The 21,007-nt window shown below is 47.4% G+C and overlaps 1 protein-coding gene across 1 annotated transcript in view; it reads right to left on the reverse strand.

Moving 5' to 3' along the window:
- LOC146041535 (E3 ubiquitin-protein ligase CBL-like) overlaps positions 1-3,285 on the reverse strand; it is a 33,992-nt gene extending 30,707 nt beyond the window's left edge. The window contains exon 1 of the mRNA XM_083161495.1: positions 3,005-3,285. Within this exon, the coding sequence (XP_083017621.1) occupies positions 3,005-3,285 (281 nt within the window). The remainder of the gene's footprint in view (positions 1-3,004) is intronic.
- Positions 3,286-21,007: the final 17,722 nt, after the last annotated feature.

The raw sequence follows: 21,007 nt of genomic DNA on the forward strand, positions 1-21,007 counted from the left end.
TGCATCATCTGTTGGACCATCTGATTCCATACTGCGAGAATATCCACTATTTAAGAAAAGTTTAGGATTCCTTTCCTTCTGCGGCACACATAAGTATGCCATTTAACTGTTTAATGCACATTGAATTACACTCAACCACTTGTTACTTGTTTTAGTATTATTTCAGCGCTTTTGAATGTTTTTGTGATTCACTCATTAGTACAGGTTTTTTTTCACATTGTTAACCCTACTGAATTTCAATGACTCTTCATAAGCCACTTCAGTTCAAATTTTCATTCACACTTGTTTCACTTTTGTCAAAATACTTTGGGTACCTAACCTGCAGGAGCAGATTAGGATAGAAAAGCGGCCCGACGAATCTCTGAAAGCAGCAGGTGGGGTCTCTGAAGGTGGGCAGGATTCCCTGATTATGAGTTGAACACAGATATTGCCTTCCTTTCCGTCTTATGCTGCAGATGCATCTGTGTTTGATGCTAATTCCGCTACAAGGCCCTACTCTGGTGCACATCCTTGTGTCTGCATGTGCAAGGACTGAGTAAGGACACTTACTACAGTATGCCTTTAGGCACCACCATCAGTCGATCCTTTAAAACTTGCACTAGCCCTATGTTAAGAGCAGTCCATCCATCTGAGTATGACCTTCATTCAATGTCCACACTCGGCAACCTGCCTGCGTCGATCCAATAACACGTCCATTCCTTGTTGCATCTCCCAACCGCCTGTAACCAACTAGGAACTAGTACATTTCTAGTACATGTGTCTAAATCTGTACTGTGGCTATATCTGAACACCATCGGGAAGGGGCATCTAGGGGCATATGTAACACCATACGAATTTGCCAAAAGTGCAGAATGCCAGCTAAAATCTATTTATTTTTTAATGCCGCAATCATTTACAAGGCAAAACGATGCCTTTTAAATAATTGCCGCTTTAAAACATTGTCTGAGTTAAGGCGGCATCTCACACCTCTGGCAATCTCAGCTGCTATTACATGTGCCCCAGGTGTGTGCCAGGGGTGTGTGGTGGTGGTGCACCAGGTGAGGAGGAGCACCATGGGTGTTGAGGAGAGCACGAGCAGGTGATCCGAGAACGTGTTTGCAGTTTATGGAGTCGCATTTGAGCTGCATGTTGTGTGCGTGTTATACAGTATGTGATTGTCATCATATGCTTGCCATTTGTACACATATATCCCCTCCCATTCCAATATTGCCCTTCCCAATAACCAATACATTTAAAATATAAATAATAAAAAAAAATTATTAACCAAAAAGTACCAGCATCACAGCATACAGTAAATAGGTAAATATGCACCAACTATTTAATTGATTTATTAAAACCTGAAGTGGCGGTTTTTACCTATGAGCCCCACGTCGGTGTGGAGTTGATTCTATAAAGTGTGGCGAGCGCAGCGAGCCACTGAGCTCCGCGAGGGGACGCGTATCCGCGTCACCTCGCGGGGCTTGCTGCGCTCGCCGTGCTTTGGGCTTGGTGGCTCGCTGTGCTCGCCACACTTTATAACATCAACTCCACGCCGACGTGGATAGTGGGAGTATAACGTGGATATTGGGGATATTAACCATTGTTTAGTTTCAGGGCTACAGAAGCAGTTACGTAGTTTACGTAGGCAGCATAGTGCTGTATTGGTATTCTCAATACAGCACTACGTAAACTACGTAACCGCAGCCCTGAAACTAAACAAGTACCGGTAGGGAACTGTGGAAAAGGACGTTACAGGGCCAAGTCACTACTATGCTGCTGGGAGAAGCAGAGAGATATTACAAGCCTGGGTGCTGATTGTTTTGTTATTCCAAGGTCATCAGCATTGAATCAATATGGTGCAATACTTGTTACAGTAATAAATGGAATGCTGTTTGCCACCTGAACCGCTCAATATTTTATCTATAATCAGTTACATACAGCTGCTTAATACGATTTATTTAAACATCAAAAAGCCGTATCTGGGACTGTAATAAGGAAGTTTGTGATCATATTTCAAAAACTGCAAGGTATTTCCTTATTACAGGTTGAGTATCCCTTATCCGAAATGCTCGCGACCACAAGCATTCCAGATAAGGGATTTTTATGGTTTTGTGATTATTATTTTTTTTTACATACTTACCTGGTCCCCCTATGGTCCTATGGCGTCCTCTGAGTCCCCCGGTGTCCATAGCAGCCTTCAGGGTCTTCTTTAGTGGTCCCAGGAGTGCATTGCGTGACTTTGCAGGTGCGCCGGTGACGTCACCTGCGCAATGCACTCCTAGGACCGCTGAAGACACAGAAGAAGCTCCTGAAGGCCGCCGTGGACATCGGGGGACTAGGTAAGTATGAAAAAAGGGGCGGGGGGGAACAAAACAAAAAAATCCAAAATATTCTAAAAAAAAACAAGGTTTTTAGAATATTATGCATATGAGATCTCTGGATACGGGAGACTCGACCTGTATTATTATTTATTATCATTGATTTTTAACTAATCAATGTCCGGGGAACGTACATTGTCCTGCAGCAGAACTTCAAAGTCCCAAATTGTGCAAAAGATAAAACAAAATCGCACAAAATCCCCGTATCACGTGATGTGATAACATCACCCCATTCCGCATTATGATAATTTATTAGATCACATGGATGGAACCACTTTTACAGGCAGGGGAAGCACAACTGTCAGTGTATAATGTTGGTAAGGCCTGGCCAACCACCTGTGGTTCTCCAGCTGTTGTGAAACTACAAGTCCCAGCATTCCCTGCCACTGATCAGCTGGTAAAGAAGGCAGAGAGTTGTATTTTTTTTCACCGCAGCTGGAGAGACCCATTTTTGCCAGGCCTGCTGTAGGTGATACTGAAGAGCTATACTATTTGTGTACATTGGAGGTAAGAGGTGTAGGTTATGTTCACTGTCAGTATAGGTGAGAGTGTGGACTTATACTGACAGTGTGCACTGGATATAATAGTGTACAATAGTTGCTGTTACAGCCACCACCAATATGCACTTGTGTGCACGCTGCCCTCACCTGGACATGACGCCTTCCCTGTTCACAATCCCGGCACACTCAGCTGTCTTGCTGAGTAGACTGCGCACTGTCACCTGTAGGTACTGGTTATGCCCGAGGTTGGTGGTCTTTTCTAGGATCAGCCGTAGGTGCGCCTTTATATCTCGGGTGATTTCTGGAAGGTAAGGATGGCTTCTCTTAAGCTGGGGAACCCCGCTGAGTTGTGACAAACCATCCAACTTGTGTATGACCCTTTCCACAGTCCTCCTGTCCACATTGTGCCCTTCTTGTAATGCGCTCATGGTTACAGGGTGGCCAAGGAGGGGAAATGTTATATAAGCAGGTAATGATTGGGGTTAAGAGTTAAAAGTTAGATATGAAGGAAAATAGAAGACAAGGACGAGAAGATGAGTTGAGGAAGTGAATACATAGAGAAGAGAAATCAAGACGTCTCAAGAAAATTAAGAAGATACACAGTCCAGAACTGCAGAGACAAAAGCACCGCTGATTGGGAGCCACAATACAGAATAACTGGAGAAATGGTTGAAAGGATCCAAAACGGAATCTAGTCCTGAGTTCTAATCCAAGCGTTCATTTCCTTGTGAGCTGAGTGCACTGAGTGACAGCTCATCTAGGCAGTTTCTCTTCCTGTTTGTGGAGTAGTGACACTCCCACTACACGTGAGCTTCACCTGTAGGACAGGTATTGCGGTGGTGCCTGTGGGTGTGTCACTGAGTTGCACTGATACTGTATCAGGTATGATAAATGCAGGAAGAACTTGCTGTCACTAGATTTACCGAACAAATGATGTCTGTCACTAGGTGTTAATGTTAAGTTCACTGATAGACTAAACAATGACCTTTGTATAATGTAAATTACATCTTAAAGAATCTGTGACTTTGCACTGCTATTTTAAGCTCTTTACACCATCGCACATTCAAAGAGGGAAAGTTACTAATATGCAACCATTCCTAACATTCGATCTGAATCACGGCTAGGGACCCCAGCACGGCTCATGTACAATCAGCTGAATTCGGATGATTTGACATTTTTAGGAATGGCAAGCACAGCTCAATTCAGCCATACGAATTATTACGCCATCGATAGAGCTCGGCCGCATATGGCTATCGAGTTCTATCAGGCACATTTACTATCATTCGTATGGCTGAATTCGTCCGTGAATTCAATTCAAAATACGAATGGAGAATAGGACCCATTTTCCATCGGTATTTGATAAAGCATTGCGCGGATTATTAAGATCTGTGCGATGCTTTTCTGTTTAATAATTGGAAAAATTAAATAATAATATAAAGGTATGCCCCCCCCCCTCTCTCACACACACACATGGGTATAACCAGACCTGGGCTCTGGTCCTGGTTTCCCAAAATACAGGGGCCAAAATGTTTGTGTTCCTCCTGTATCTCAACAACCAGCACCATGATCTTGGACTGGTCCTGGTTATAAAAATACAAGGGACAAAAAGACTTGGGGTCCCCTGTATTAACAGCACCGGCGCCAACAGCCATCAGGATAATGCCACAGCCGGGGGACACTTATTATATAAGGTCCCATGGCAAAAGCATTGACCAGTGGCTGGTCAGTCCTGGCTGGGGTGACTGAGGGAATGGGGACACCCCCAATAAAGGGAGCATTCCAGGCCACCACCGGCCAAGGCTGAAGCCGGCGCTATCCCCAGCAACCTTGGGCGGTGGATGCCAGGATGATAGATTACGTGTAAAATAAAAAGGGTTAAAAATAAAGTATTGGGTTCTGCTGAGACTTGTAGTCCTACAGCAGAACCAATACTGCAATAAAAAAACAGTGTACAGTATAAATGTATTTACATACATGAACACACCATACGTACAACATACACACCTATCTTGACATGTAGGTTTGGTCCCCTTCAGTGCCGGTGCAGGCGCGGGGGGACGACGTTCCAGGGCTCACCCGCCCCCCATGTAGCATCCAAGAGGTTAAAAAAAAAACCCTGTCCCAGCAGATTGATGAGCTGTAGGTTTATACCTGCAGCTCCTCCCCGAGACTGAGGGGTATCCCACTGATGTCAGTCAATGGGACATCCCCCAGTCTATCAGGAGCGAGGTCCACAGACTTCCATGTTAACACATTGACATGGGCATCTATAGGTAGTTCTCACCATATTAGCCCATGTTATGAATTAAACATGGGCCTACTATGGTGGGAACCGGCAAATTGCCCTGACTGCAAAGTTAACTGTAGGAAAGCACAAATGTGACCCCAATTAACTGTGTGGTCAGGTTAATCTACCTAATTCAGACCTGAGCTCATGGCTGCAAATTTGCAGGTCTCGCATTTATTATAGTTCACATAGTGAATAAATCTGGCATGTAGGGGTGGTAACCAGACGTATTCTGGAAGTGTCAGGGAAAATGCAGGCATAACCAGGTATTTGGAGGGTGGGTGTGTGACGTCTGCTCCAGCCAAGATCAGCCTGGTTCTTCTATCTCAGCTGCCGAGTAAAGGAGCCCATACACGCTCCGTTCTGTGCTCCGTCCGTTCTGTACTATGAGATGCGCGCTCCCGCGCATCTCATAGTACAGTACAAAAAGTATGTGCTGCACGTACTTTTTGTTCTAGCTTTTCATCGCATCGCATTGCACGCACAATGCATGCACAAGGCATGCGATGCGATGTGTACTATTTAAGTACCGAATGGATCCGATGAACGGAGCGTGTATGGGCACCTTTAATCTTGCAGGTACTTGTTTCCTAGCACGGCGCCCACTACGTTAATTGCATAGAGGGCTATTCTACATAAAAAAAAAAAATCACATTTTCAGTTAATTTATTCACTGTTCTTGTGTCCCCAGGGTCATCTCATCGCATGGCATCGCACCTCCCGCAAAATCGCATGTGATTTTTTGATCGCATGCGATTTTTTACGGTGCTATGCCATGACATTAGGTATACAATAATACGATTGTATGTCCCAAAAATAGGTTTAACGCACCCCCCCCCCCCACTATCCATGCTACCCCGAAGCGTGGTGAGCACAGTGAGCCCCGTGAGGGGTGGCGGAACGCGTCCTCCGACTTTTTTCATTACCCCACTATCCACGTCGGCGTGGAGTTGATTTTATATAGTGTGCCGAGCGCAGCGAGCCACCGAGCCCGAAGCATGGTGAGCGGACGTGGAATACATGTAAAGTAATTTGCGTGCGCTCGCCACGCTTTGGGCTCGGGGGCTCACTGCGCTCGCCACACTATATAAAGTAAACTCTACGCCGACGTGGATAGTGCAGTAATGAAAAAGTCGGAGGACGCGTTCTGCCGCCGCTCGTCACACTTCTGGGTGGCGTGGATAGTAGGGGGTGCTTTAAACCTATTTTTTGGGACATACAATCATATTATTGTATACCTATTGTATACCTAATGTCATGGCATCGCACACCCTATAAAATCGCATGCGATTTTGTGGGACATGTGATGCCATGCCATGCGATATAGTGGGGTATAATGGCCATAGGAAAAATTACATAAAAAAAAAAAATCGCATCGCATGCCGCTATAAGGGCCCTATGGTGCTGTATGTAGGAAATCTGGGCGCCGTGCTAGGAAACAAGTACCGTCTTGCAAATTAGCAGCCCAGCAAGCAGGTCTGAATTAGTCCCAGGATAACTGTAGATTCTAAAACATCTCACTGAAGCTCAGAGCAAGTTTGTGTCACTAATGCTTATAGTCATGTCAAAATTTGGGAGTGGCTTGTGTGGCCCACACCCCAGTGTCACCCTTGGAAGGGGTGACACCAAAGTGCCTGCTCTCCTGCAGTGACAGGAGCCGGGTGCAGTATGATAGTCTCCTGCTGCACCCAGCTACTATCACATAGGAAAAGCCAGCACTACACACAGCCCAGTCTCCGAGGGCAGCAAGCTTCTCTGGGGATGCTGGACATGCCCCTGGAGTGATGGAATGGAGATCCCGCAAAAGACAATGCAGCTCTTAATTAGGCTATGTCGGCATTTTTATGGACTGAACCTCAGGGTTCGTCTGGGATTGACTGTACAGCCCACCCTCACCCACTACGTTCTGCCAATCATAGCGTTTGCCAGCTCTGCTGCTGATGTGTCACGACCGCCGGTGGTGACCCGTGCAGGGGTCTGCTGCTGCCACCACACAATGGGACCCTCCACTCCTTACCATGCTTACTATTCTCTGAGCTACCAGATTCCCAATGTGGATGTGTAAGGGGAGCCATGTATGTCTGTACACTGCTGTATACCTGCTGACTGCTGCTGGGATGGAGAACCAGGAGATGGTGAGCTGGCTGCTTCCTCTCCCAGGCTGCAGGGGCTCAGGATGTCAGTGCATCAGGATAACAGAGCAGGAACAGCACTTCTCCAGCCCAGTGCCTCCTTACAATGCATGCCCTTGATGGGCGGGTTATGCCAGCCTTGGTTATTGCCATTCATTGACTTTTCATTTTCCATCTTTACCCTTTAACCAATAAAACCTGAAAAATATGAGGCACATCACCCATTTGTTCCCTTCAACAGCGGGTCCGGGTCCCACTCCCCACCCTGCACAATGAACAAGCCTTAGGTACCTAATGGGAAATTCAACCATTACTTATGCAGGTACAGGTGTTTTGGGTGACAAGGTGAGATAGTCTGCAGGGTCAGGTGTGGTGGTTGATAGGGTGAGAAAGTCTTCTGGGACAGGTGTGGTGGGTGACAGGGTGAGATTGTCTGTAAGTCAGGTCTGGTTGTCACGACCGCTGGACACAAGCGGCACTTACCGGTCCGGGTCCGCCTACGAGGCCTCCGTTCCCTCCGTGTTGGTACCGGCCGGAAGGGTCCTGCTGTTGTGTCCCATCGGCCGTGTCTGTCATCTCCTACCGAGTGTGGCTGGCGTCCACTCCCGGGCGCCATGTTGGCGTGGTCCTGTGTCCTATAGGGCGCCGCCATCTTTCCATGGCCACCCAACGGCTTCACTCAGACTTCCCTGCTCGTCCAAGCAGGAACATGCCCGGGGATTTAATCCCTCACCTGACTCCCAGCAGACGCCACTGCTTCGCTATCACTTCCCAGGAGGTAACCTGCGACCTGTGCTCCCAGTGTGTACGTGCACCAGCGTCTCCATACCTGAGTGCTTCCAAGACCGTGTTCCTGATATCTACCAGTGTGTACCGGCACCAGCATATCCATACCAGAGTGCTTCCAGGACTTTGTTCCTGATATCTCCCAGTGTGTACCGGCACCAACGTCTCCATACCTGCGTGTTTCCCAGACTGTTGCTCCTGATATCTCCCAGTGTGTACCGGCACCAGCGTTTTCACACCTGCGTGCTTTCCAGTGATTACCTGCACCAGCGTTCCCATACCTGTGTGCTTCCAAGACTGTTACTCCTGATACCCCCCCAGTGTGTATCTGCACCAGCGTTCCCACACCTGTGTGCTTCCAAGGCTGTGGCTCCAGTGGTCCTACTCCGTGCTTCCGGCACCTGTGCTCCAGAGGTCCTACTCCGTGCTTCCGGCACCTGTGCTCCAGTGGTCCTCCTCCATGCTTCTGGCACCTGTGCTCCAGTGGTCCTACTCTGTACTGTTCCCCGTGGCTAGAACCCCGTGCTTCCAGGCACCTGCACTACTAAGACTCCGGTTCCGTGTTCCCAGGCACCTGTTCTTCCGAGACTGTGATACATTACCACCAGGTACCTTTCTACCATTGCTTATGAGAAAGACTTATATCAAGCCTGCTATCTTCCGTCCCTCAGTGTGCCCCTTAGCTTCTGGTCCGCTCCTGACACTGGTTACAGCACTCCCCCCCCCCCAATATACTCTCCCCCTATAATATACACATCACAGCCCCCCCCCCCTTTCATTTATTAATCAACTTTCAACACTCCCACTTGCATATAACCTCAGAGAACACCCCGTCATTAATCATCTTACAGTACTTTCCCGCTCCCCCTCTCTTCAATAAACACCCCCTTTTACCCTGACATCATTAAATGTCCTTTTTTCTTAAATTTGTCAGTCTCCTCTGCAGTGGGGAACGTTGGTTGAGAACCACTGATGTAGATGATAACAGTCATAGCCCAAAATAGTGTTTGGATGCCAAGGATATTTGAATGACCTTAAGGTATTTTGGCATTGCTGTGTTCAAAAATGAAAGAAGCCATTTGAATTTATTTTAAACTTAAGATAATCGATATCCTGAATTGATAGGGAACTTAGCCATAACACTTCCATAACGGAATCTACCAGAACATTCTAGAAGGTGTTACATGCAAATATTCTAGGTGCTCACTCAGCAATCATTGTATGCAATTTCCAAAACCAGGTAAATGGCACCAACCCGATCTACAGTTACCAATACAAATTCATCTAACAGATACTGTACATAGTGACTATGGTTTTTAATTGCAGACTGTCAGCTTTAACTTGAGGGTATTCACATCTAGATTGAAAGAAGTGGTTAATAAATACAATTGCTTAATATGTAGCTTCTTCTTTACCAGTGGACCAAAAGTAACTGAACATCAAACTCAAAACTGTTAAATTTAAAGGTCTGGGCATAGCAATGGCCATATCAACAGCTTGGTAAAGCCTGAGAAAAAAATAATGCCGGGGCGTGGCCTGGACGGCAAACGGAGCAGACGTGTCTGCAAAGAGCTCCTAAGGGAAACTTTAAAAAAGGATCCTTTTCTCCCCCCCCATACCTGAGCAGACTCTATTGGGGCAGCAAGAAATTGTTTATTCACGTGAGTGGAAAACAAAAAGGCGCTATGGATGTAGTGCTTAGCTAGCTGCTCACACCTGAGGGGAAGGTCAGTCCCCCAATAATAATCGGAAAGAAAAAGCAAAATGGTGGAGCGCTTAAAAAATCACACTTGGATCAACTGGGTATCACATAAATTTATAGAAAATATTTAATAAGCAATATTGTGCACAATAAAAAACACTAATAAAACAACAATATTAAAATTACTGCGGACCCTGGAATAGTGGAACTTCCACTTGTTCCTATAAATGCTCCTTATAATTAAATGGAAACATATTACCCCTTGGATGTATTCCGTTTGGTAGTATCGGAGTGTTCAATATTTACTGCTGAAGTCCCTTTATAATTTGCCTGGAGATGTAAGACAAGTAGGCCTTTTGAAATATCGGGTGGGTCTCCAAAAATTGAGCAGATGATGGTATCCCCCTAAATTGTAATCCATTTTGGATAGTAACAGGGTGTCCAATGTTACTGCTGAAGTCCCTTGTAGTTTGCCTGGAGATGTTGAGCAGGTGAACCTGAGGATTACCAGGTGGGTCTCCAAAATTTGAGCAGATGATGGTATCCCTGGAAGTATGAGTCCAATTGGTGGATTGGAATAAGGGGGGGGGGGGGTCCAATGGGGTGGTAAGGAGCTGGTTCAAGTGGAATATGAAACAAAGTCCAGAGTCCAACAGTGGGTAAAAACCAACGCGTTTCGTTGTTTTCCAACAACTTTTTCAAGGTCTGATTATAAAGGGACTTCAGCAGTAAATATTGAACACTCCGATACTACCAAACGGAATACATCCAAGGGGTAATATGTTTCCATTTAATTATAAGGAGCATTTATAGGAACAAGTGGAAGTTCCACTATTCCAGGGTCCGCAGTAATTTTAATATTGTTGTTTTATTAGTGTTTTTTATTGTGCACAATAATGCTTATTAAATATTTTCTATGAATTTATGTGATACCCAGTTGATCCAAGTGTGATTTTTTAAGCGCTCCACCATTTTGCTTTTTCTATTGGGGCAGCCCCTAACCCCTACCGGGCTCCGGTGACTGCGTGCCGCTGCTGCGGAGCCGGAGTGCCTTTTTTAAGGCACTTGCAGGTTGCGGCCTAGGCCGCACTACGGAGCGGGGGCCTCAATTTTATCCGGCCGGCTGAGCGGCGAGCGGCGGACGGCCGCCGGGAACACAACCAGGCACGGACGGAGGAGGGAGGGGGACCAGCGGAGAGGATCGCCTACCCTGACCAGTGCTGTGGAGAGGCAGGCGGTGCCTTCCTCCCCTCCTCGTGCACACCGCAGCTCCAACAGCAGACGGAGCGCTACCCGGAAGTCGGACGCCGGGTTACCCGCTGACCCCACCACCCGCCGTGTGACAGAGCGGGGAGTACCGGAGGCAGGCCGCACACTGTGAGTAACAGAGAGGGAGAGCCGGGGTGCTCCCCAAGCCCCTCTCACCTTAATAGCCTGCCAGCAGAGTAGCGGGGCGGCGGCTGACGCTGGGAGCCCCCCTGACTGGCTCAGACTGCCATCCCCTGCCCACCACGCATCCCTGCTTCCTCCTGGGACCCCTGCTGTCCCAGGACTCAGAGTCTCTCCGGAGCTCCCCTCTGGACCTCCTGCTGCCTGCCGGCCAGTGACACTATTTGTGTCCCCTGCCACAAAGACAGTTGAAACTGCAGGGCTGGGGGCTGTGATTAGCACATGGTACAATCTGGTCCCTGGTCACACTCTTCGTTAGAGGATGAAGTGAGCGCCTTGCGTGAGAAAATCACTGACATGGAGGACAGATCCAGGAGGAACAGCCTCAAAATCAGGGGTACAGTATACCTGAGAACGTCTCTAATAGCAGCCTCAATGATCATGTCCAGGACATCTTCAGAAAGCTGTTACCATCGGCCTCATCTGCTGATCTCCTGCTAGACAGGGTCCACAGACTGCCCAAAGCCAGAACAGCTCCGGAGGATGCCCCGCGGGATGTACTAATGCGTGTACATTATTACCACATCAAGGAGGCCCTCCTGAAGGCTGCGAGACCATCGACTGAATCCGCGGCGATACTAGGTCCTCTACAGCTCTTCGGCGACTTCTCCAGAGCCACTTTGCTTAAGAGACGCTCTCTGCAGCCTGTCACCTCGGCCTTGAGGAAGGCAAACATTCTATACCGTTGGACCTTCCCGACACGGCTCCTCATTCAAAGAGAGGGCTCTACAATAGCCATCACATCCGTCGATGAGGGCATGAAACTACTAGCGAAATGGAGACTGCTTGAATCTCCCCCTGAGGCTTCTCCAGCCCGAAGATTACAGCAGGACTGGTCTTCGGTGGAGTAACGTATAACATTATCTTAGTTTACGAGAAAGACTGGGCTAATCTTAGTTATTGTGTTGTTAATTTCTCCTTGCATTACATCTGGTACTTTGCATGTTCTGAAGCATTGACCTCACTATGTTCTATAAGTAGTTGAATATGCGGTTAGACTGTAGTGGTACGTTATGGCTTCCCTTCCAGTTTAGCCGCATTGCCTTATACGGTGTCCTAAGTTAGTTACCCTTACGCTTTCCTAGCTCAGTATTGTGCGACTGCTCGCTGGTCTCTGTTTTTATGCAGGGCAACATTAAATCATTTAATCATAATTCTCCTCATGGGGGTTAGGACCACTACCCCCCTAATCCATCTGATGGGAAGGCCACGTTGTGGTCTCCCACTACAACTCCCTATGGAGTTGCCAATTGTTTTTTTTTCTCTCTCTCTTCTCCTCTCTGGCCTCTTCTTCCTTCTCAATTCTTCCTCCTCCCTCCCCCCCCCGTGTCTTTTTCCCTCTCGGGTCTCCCCCTTGTCTTGTCCCCAAGTGTTAAGGATTTATGTGATATTGCTGATTTAATACACCTACGCATGTCTTACGTGTTGTCAATGAAGTTGAGGTGGTTATCTCCCCCCAAACCCAACCGTAATGATTAATGTTATCTCATTGAATGCGAAAGGTCTAGACTCCCCCAACAAGAGGAAGTTGGCGCTGTCCTACTTCCACAAATTAAAGGCTCATGTGGTGGCCGTACAGGAGACCCACTTTGTTAAAAAAGCCCCTCCCAGATTCTTTGATAACAAATTCCCCCACTGCTACACTGCGGACGGCCCCCGCAAAAAAGCTGGAGTGGCCATCCTAATATCAGATACGTGCTCCTTTTCGGTTTCGAAGCAGTATGCTGACCCTGAGGGCAGGTTTTTGGTCTTGGTGGGTCTCCTGGACGGGACAGAGGTGACCTTAGTCTCTTGCTATGCCCCCAACACAGGGCAATTGAAATTCAGTTGAAAGATGTTTTCTAAAGTTCAGGAATACTCCAAGGGGGCGCTATGGATACTGGGAGACTTTAATTTAGTGCCTGATTTAGCAATGGATAGATCCCGCATCCCCAGACATAGAAGTGATCCAGATCAAGGGCCTTCTAGAAGACTTAAACAGCTTATTACCGAGTTTGAGCTCCACGACGCTTGGCGAGCTAAAAACCCAAGCACCAGAGACTACACCTTCTTCTCACATCCCCACCAGTCGTACTCTAGAATCGATCTAGCCTTGACTGATAAGTGGTCTCTGGCTTCCATAGTTAAGGCCGAGATCTTGCCCACTACCTGGTCCGATCATTCACCTTTACGATTGGTGTGGGATTTGGGCTCGTTCAGGGCTCCCCCGGGTCCGTGGCGACTGGGCCGCTCGGCTCTATCCCATTTAGAATCCAGGAAAGCGATCCTGGATTCACTCTCCAGATATGTAGCTGATAATAACCCAGATGATACTAGTATCTTTACACACTGGTGCGCGTTAAAGGCTGTTGTACGTGGCTCAGCAATAAAAGCGGCTGCCAGAGTGAAGAGAACTGAGGAGAGTGAGAGGCGCGCTGCAGACGAGGACCTTCTTAGATTAGAAGCGGCACATAAAAACAACCCCCTTGACAGGGCCCTAGGCACTCAACTCACTCGGGCCAGGGAGAAAGTTAACGCCCTCTCCTTTAGAGAGGTCCAGAAAAACGTTGAAAAGTTGAATCAACGTTTCTACCTGTTTGGTAATAAGGCGGGGAGACTGTTGGCGAGGAAGTTGAGAGGGAGAAGAGCTAAAAATAGAATTGACCTCTTGATCAACTCCAGGGGAGCTAGGGTTGTCGACCCCTTCCAGGTTGCGGACACCTTCGCAGACTACTATGCTAAACTATATAATCTGAATTCTGACTCGCACACCCCCCAGCCGACGAACGAAAAGATTGCTTCCTTTCTTGACAGTATTAGTCTGCCAGCGTTGGAATCCGAGGTGGGCCAGGCTCTTAACGCGCCCTGGTCCAAAGTAGAGGTAGAGACCGCCATTGATGGGTTGCCCAGGGATAGAGCCCCCGGCCCAGATGGCTATCCCACTAATTTCTGTAAATGCTTTAAAGATGAATTGAGCCCGCTATTGACCAGTGTCTTCAATGAGGCCTCTAGGGCGGGTGTATTCCCCAAGGAAATGTTAGAAGCCAGGATTGTGACCATTCCAAAACCCGGTAAGCCGCCCACCTCGGTCCAGAATTATAGACCTATCGCGCTGTTGAATACAGACTTGAAATTATACGCCAAATTGTTGGCCAATAGACTGGCCCCCCTCCTCTCGTTTTTGGTGGGGGGGGACCAGGTGGGCTTTGTGCCGGGGAGACAGGCCCCGGACAACACCCGTAGAGTGTTCAACGTGCTGGAGGTGTGCGACCGGGCCAAATCCCCTCTATTGCTGTTGTCACTAGACGCCGAGAAGGCGTTCGATCGGCTTCACTGGGGCTATTTGAGAGACGTGCTGAAGCGCTTTGGCCTGGGGGGCAGATTTTTAGACTCAATATTCGCCCTCTACTCCCATCCGTCTGCGAGGGTGTTCGTAAATGGCAGCCTCTCTTCTAGCTTCCCAATTACCAACGGTACCAGACAGGGGTGCCCCCTTTCCCCGTTGATCTTCGTCCTAGCAATGGAGCCCCTAGCAGTCAAAATTAGAGCAGATGTCCGTATCCTAGGCCCGCAGATTGGGAGCACCTCCTATAAGATCTGTTTATTTGCAGATGATGTTCTCTTATGCCTACTGCAACCGGAGAAATCACTGCCAGCGGTACATGAAGTCTTAGATGCCTACTCAGCGATCTCTTACTATAAATTGAACACCAATAAAACAGAAGCCCTTCCGGTAAACATCCCCTTGGCTATGGTAGCTCGCCTTAAGGACTCCTATCGATATGCCTGGCAAGAGAAAGCCATCAAATACCTGGGGGTCCAAGTGGCAAGAGATCCATACCTAATAGAATGCAACTTTAACCCACTCTTAAACTCCTTCCAAAAACTTATTAAGGAATGGTGCCTGCATGAAATTTCTTGGCTGGGTAGGCTGGCAGCGTCAAAAATGATCCTCCTCCCTAAGCTTTTATATCTATTCCGCGCGATCTCCAGAAATCTCCCCAAGTCCCTATTCTATAAACTCAACGCTCTGTTCACTAAATACATATGGAAGGGGTCCAAACCGAGAGTAGCAAGGAAAACCATGGTTTTACCAAAGGCCCTGGGAGGAGCGGGATATCCCGATTTAGAAAAATACCGTCAGGCATGTCTGTTGAGTCAAGCTAGGGATTGGTTTGACACCCAGAATCCAAAACCCTGGGTATTAATAGAACAAAACATGGCGAGTCATTTCCCTCTTACTGCCATGTTTTGGCTCCCTACTAAGACCATCCCTGGCAAGACAGAGCTTTGTACAGCTACTAAAGCGACTCTGGAGGCCTGGGCTGGACTGATGGGGGGTATGGAGGGGATCGTTCTTCCGAGCACCAACCTCTCCCTCTCAGCTATTGCCAAATTGATCCCCAACTTAAGTCTGGAAGCGTGGATAGACGCTGGCATTGTTGATTTGGGGCATATGGTCCAAGGGGGATCACTGATACAATTTTCAGGGCTCCAGGAGAGGTTCGGGCTCTCCAAGAACGATTTCTACAAATACTTACAAATCCGTCACTGGTTAACGGCTCTTAGAGGAAGCACAGGCCCCATCCTGCCGGCTCCCACCCTCATCTTCTCCAGGTTGCAGAATGGCTCTCACAAAGGGGGGATATCCAGGTGGTACGATTATCTGATAGCATCACCGAAACAAGGGAAACTCCCCGCCCAGCTCAAGTGGGAGACTGACCTTAACATCACCCTAGACGAGGAAACCTGGGATAGCATCCTCTACTCAGGGTTTAAAATGTCTAAGTGCCTACTACACTCGGAGATGTTTTTCAAATTATGTCACAGGGCCTATTTCACCCCCCTACGCCTCCACGCTATCTGGCCTGAAGTCTCTCACTTGTGCTGGAGGGGATGCGGTGAGATTGGTTCTATATTTCACATATTTTGGCAATGCCCCCTCATTAGGCCCTTTTGGGAGGAAATATCTTCCCTGATCGGCAACGTGTTGAAGTCCACGACCCGGCTAGAGCCCATTACAGCTTTGCTCCACTACAGCAATGTAGAAACAGGGGGTGACCTTTATATCCTAAGGCATATCCTAATCGCGGCGAAAGCCGCCATTGGGCACCTCTGCAAGTCGGCAGAAACCCCTTCAGTACGAGGTGTGATCAACAAGGTGCACACACATTTTCTCTATGAGACGATAAATGCTCGCTACTCCTCTTCGGCTTCCTCTATACACCTGAAATGGCTTAAATGGATGAAGTTTAGAGAGTCCCAGGGTCTGTCAGTTTCCTCTGACGTTCCCTGGGACACTACCGCATTCCACTCTCCCCCTCTCCTGTCAAACAGTTAACATGTCCATGTTTACAATGTATCATGCAATGTCCCCAACTTAAGATCGTATACCCCTCCCATCCCCCCGTGTGTCTGTCCCCCATTCTTCTGCCTTCTTCTGCCTTCCCATCTTTCTTCTGCTTTCTTCTTTTCTCTCCAATAGCTATCCTTCTTCCCTTTGACACTGTAATCTTGCTTTCAATTGTAATTCTTGGGGAGCAGTTGAAATCAAACACTAGCAACTAATGTGCAGGACAGCTAGTTAGATTAGTTGATTCATTGTTCAATGACTTTGTCGGATTCACTGTTCTACCTCTGTTTCTCTTATGTATGTATCTTTTCACTGCTGACCCAATAAAAATGTAATATTCAAAAAAAAAAAGAAAAAAATAATGCCATTAGTCAAGTCTACCATGAAGACAAGACTTCATTGGAGTAATACAAATGGTCAATCAAAAGGTCATTCATACATAAGTTTCAAAAATAGAAATACCACAAAATGCAACAGTGGTGATGATTGCAGGCTCATAAACATGGTAAAGGAAAACTCAGTTCCCAACATCTAGCCAGATGAAGAACACTCTTTAGGAGGTAGACATATCATTGGCCAAGTCTACCATAAAGACAATACATCATTGGAGTAATACAGATAGTTCACCACAAGCTCATTCATATGTGTCAAAAACAGAATGACCAGATTAGACTTTGCCAATAAACACCTAATAAAGGCAGCCCAGTTCTATAAAATATGGTGGAGCAGTGTCATGGCATGGTCATGCATGGCTTCCAATGACAATGGGTCACTAGTGCTTATTGAATATGTGATATAAGACAGAAGCAGCTGGGTAAATTCTAAAGTGTATAGGGAAATACAGATGGAGCCTTCTTCAGCTAGCCTTCTCTGGAGAACCATGGTGAGCCATGGCTCACCAAGGATTATTATCATCTATTGTTCTCAGCTGCAGTACAATACATAGAACAATACAGTATGATTAGCAGACAATTAAGTCTGACAGTTCTGGCTCACTTAATCCTATTAAAGGGCTAGATGAGGATGTCTCTGTCTGTACTGATTGGAATGTGATTGCACTACAGATGGACAATGACCTAACGCATACTGAGAAAGCAACCCAGGAGTTTTTGTTAGTCATACACCTGATTTCAACCCAACCAAGCATGCATTATACTTGCTGAAGACAAAACTAAAGGCAAAAAGACACACAAGCAACAACAACTGTAAACAGCAGCCGTAAAGCCCTGGTAAGACATTACGCAGGAAGAAACTCAGCCTTTGGTGATGGGTTCAAGAATTCAGGCAGTGTTTGCCTGCAAGGATTCTCAGCAAAGAATTGAAAATTAACATTTTATTTATGATTGTGTTCATTTGTCCAATTACATCTGAGCCCCTGAAAATAGGAGACTGTGTAAAAAATGGCTTCAGTTTCATACTATGGGGCCCATTTATCCCCATCCTCATCTGAGGATGCGGATGTGCAATCATAACATCGGCCAAACACACAATGCGATAATTGAAAATATCCCACGGATGGATCAGTTATCGCATGCAGGGACAGAGCTCGGTATAAAGGGATAATTTTGACAAAAAATACCCTGTTGCTGTACTGCACATGCAGTGCTACAGCCCCCACCGGCAGCCCCTAACTGTTACAACAAACTACCTTTGTGCCGCAACCCCCCCCCCCCTTAATTTATATTTACCAACCCCAGGGAGCTCTGCCGGTCTTCAGGTATTCCTGGTGCTGTTAAGTGACCTGCCGGAACTATTTCTGATTTTTTTATTTTTTTTTACACTGTGATCAGCCATTAAGAGAAATGCAACACTATCCCGACAGGGGCTGGGTAATATACTCAGGGCCGGCGCCACCACTAGGCAAATCTAGGCATTTGCCTAGGGCGCCGGCCACTGGAGGGCGGTATTTCGCCCCCCCCCCTTGCCGCCCGGGTACCTGTCCTGCGGCGTATATGTGCGTAAAAGCTGGCGGCGGCGGGGGGTCCCTGCAGTCAATAAGAAATAACGAGCGCTATCCGCCGGGCTATGCGGAAGCGCTTCTGTTTTGAAAACACTGGGCGCACGCTGATTGGCTGAGATTCAGCCAATCAGCGTGCGCCGTGCGGCCAGTGTTTCCAAAACAGAAGCGCTTCTGCATAGCCCGGCGGATAGCGCTCATTATTTCTTATTGACTGCAGGGACCCCCCGCTGCCGCCGTCGCCAGCTTTACAGCGCCGCAGGACAGGTACCCGGGCGGCAGACACCGGGGCGCCCCGACTTGCCTGGGGCGCTCTGGTGCCTTGCACCGGCCCTGAATATACTTACCGTCTCCCCCTACCTCCCGAACCTGCAGCCTAGCTTTAACCATCCTATGAATTGTGTCCAAATAGAAACCGGATCTAACTTGTCTGAGAACATTGAGACTTTTTTCACATAAGGATATAATTTCTCTTTGAGGCAAGTGGGGTCTTCCAGCTTTCCATACACCCATACTGAGCAATGGTAAGAAGGTCAATGTTGTCTGATATTATGGACCTTATTCTGATTGACTCACAAGGCTGCGAGTCCATCAGCCGCGATCCATTTGCAGGCGGGGAGAAATCATTCGATGGTCGGCGACCATCAAATTATTTCTACGGCTCTCGCAGTTCAGAGACACCTATATGGTGTCTCTAAACTGCAGGCGCCCTGTGCGAGGACAAGGCGGGCAGCTGACATTCGGTGATGTCACCTGCTCATTAGCATGAGAATGACCAGCATTCTCATGGGAAGGCCCATGAAAGGCTGGACGTTCCCATATGCTATTGGGGCTGCCCGGCACCTTCGCCCTTCTCTGCCCCCTGTGCAGGGTGCGTGCACCCGGCAAACAGAATGTTCGCCTGCGTCTGCACATGCGCAAAAATGTGTCTGCACAGACGCACACCATCAGTCTTCAGCACGGGGGACCAGATTAATCAGAACAAGGTCCTTTATGTAACAGGCAATTAATCATTAGGGGCCCGATGTGTTATGTAATAAATTGACCATTCATTATGAGGGCCATGTGATATTCAGCAAACTCCGAAGACTTATGTATTATGTTTTCCTGCAGGAACAAACGCTATCTTCAGATAGATCTGGAGAGGTGGAACCAGGCTGTGAAGACGTGTTCACACAAATGGGGCCCATGCTGACCAGCATATAAACCTGAGCCATCAAGGAATACTGTGGGGTCTGGGTGATAGATGTAAAAACTTTTCCACCTCCCATTTGATAATCATGCACCAGCATCAGCATCTGTTACCGCAGTCATACACTTTGGATAGGTACAGTACCTAAAGTTTAAACCATACATTGTCGCACTTCTAGAATCATTTTTTGGGGGCCAAAATTGAGGGTACAAGGGTATTTTAATATGCTGCCAAAACATTCATGTTTAACATTAAAAAACCATACACAACAATCAACTACTGTCACCGCAGTGATACATTTTGGATAGGAAGCCAAATAGTAAATCAACAATTGAGTCAATTTTGGAATTTTTTTATCGAATGAAAGGCATGAGGGAAATTTTCATGTGCTGCCAAAATATGTGTATCACTTTTAGAAACCATGCAGTAACATAATCTTCTGTCGCCCCAGTGATATATTTTGGATAGGTACCCAAAGTTTAAAGCAGAATTTCAGGCGCCTTTGTTTAAAGCAGAATTTGGGTAACAGTTATTGTCCACAATTGTAGGTCCTGTGCTTAGGGAAATTTTCATGAGCATGCAAACACCTTTCAATCACCCATGTACCAGCTCTGTATCATGGTCATCATAGTGACGCATTTTGGAAATGGTCCTGCAGTTCAAAATAGAAATTGGTTGACTTTTGGAATGTTAATTTTTGGAACAGGAAGGGACATCTCTACAGAACAGTGGTCACTTTTCCCATGATTTCTGCCGCCACTTCCAGCCTGATGGAGCGGTAAGAATAATTATATGGTTGCAGAGTGAGTGGTTTGTGGACCCCTGGTGGTTTGCTACATTTTGTTACAGATGTTCCCTTACAACGTAACTCTACACATAGGGGGTTATTCTAGTTGACTCTTAAATGCTGTCCGCGCAGCTGCCCAACACCCGCTCGCACACCGAATATCCACGCACGCATTTGAATGGATGTTTAGCATAAACATCCATTCGCAGCCTTGCGTGTGTGGACACAATCATTTGATGGTAGCCAACCATCGAATGATTTTGCAAGCGCTCGCCGATCTAAGACACCTCTATGGTGTCTTAAATCGGCGGACTTCCTGTACGGGAAGAGGGCGGGAAGCTGACATCCACTGACTCCTGCACAATCGCCGAATTTTCTTGGGAACGCCCATGAATAGCTGGGCGTTTCCATGGGTGTGACTTTGGTCTTCTGCCCCCTACCCCTCCACCCTGTGTGCGAGCGGCCAGCGAATAATCAATTCTCTGTTGCCGCTCACACAATGCGGCTGCACATGCGCAGTCACAAA

Source organism: Crinia signifera, chromosome 19 (assembly GCF_055691185.1).
Source record: "Crinia signifera chromosome 19, ASM5569118v1, whole genome shotgun sequence".
NCBI lineage: Eukaryota > Metazoa > Chordata > Amphibia > Anura > Myobatrachidae > Crinia > Crinia signifera.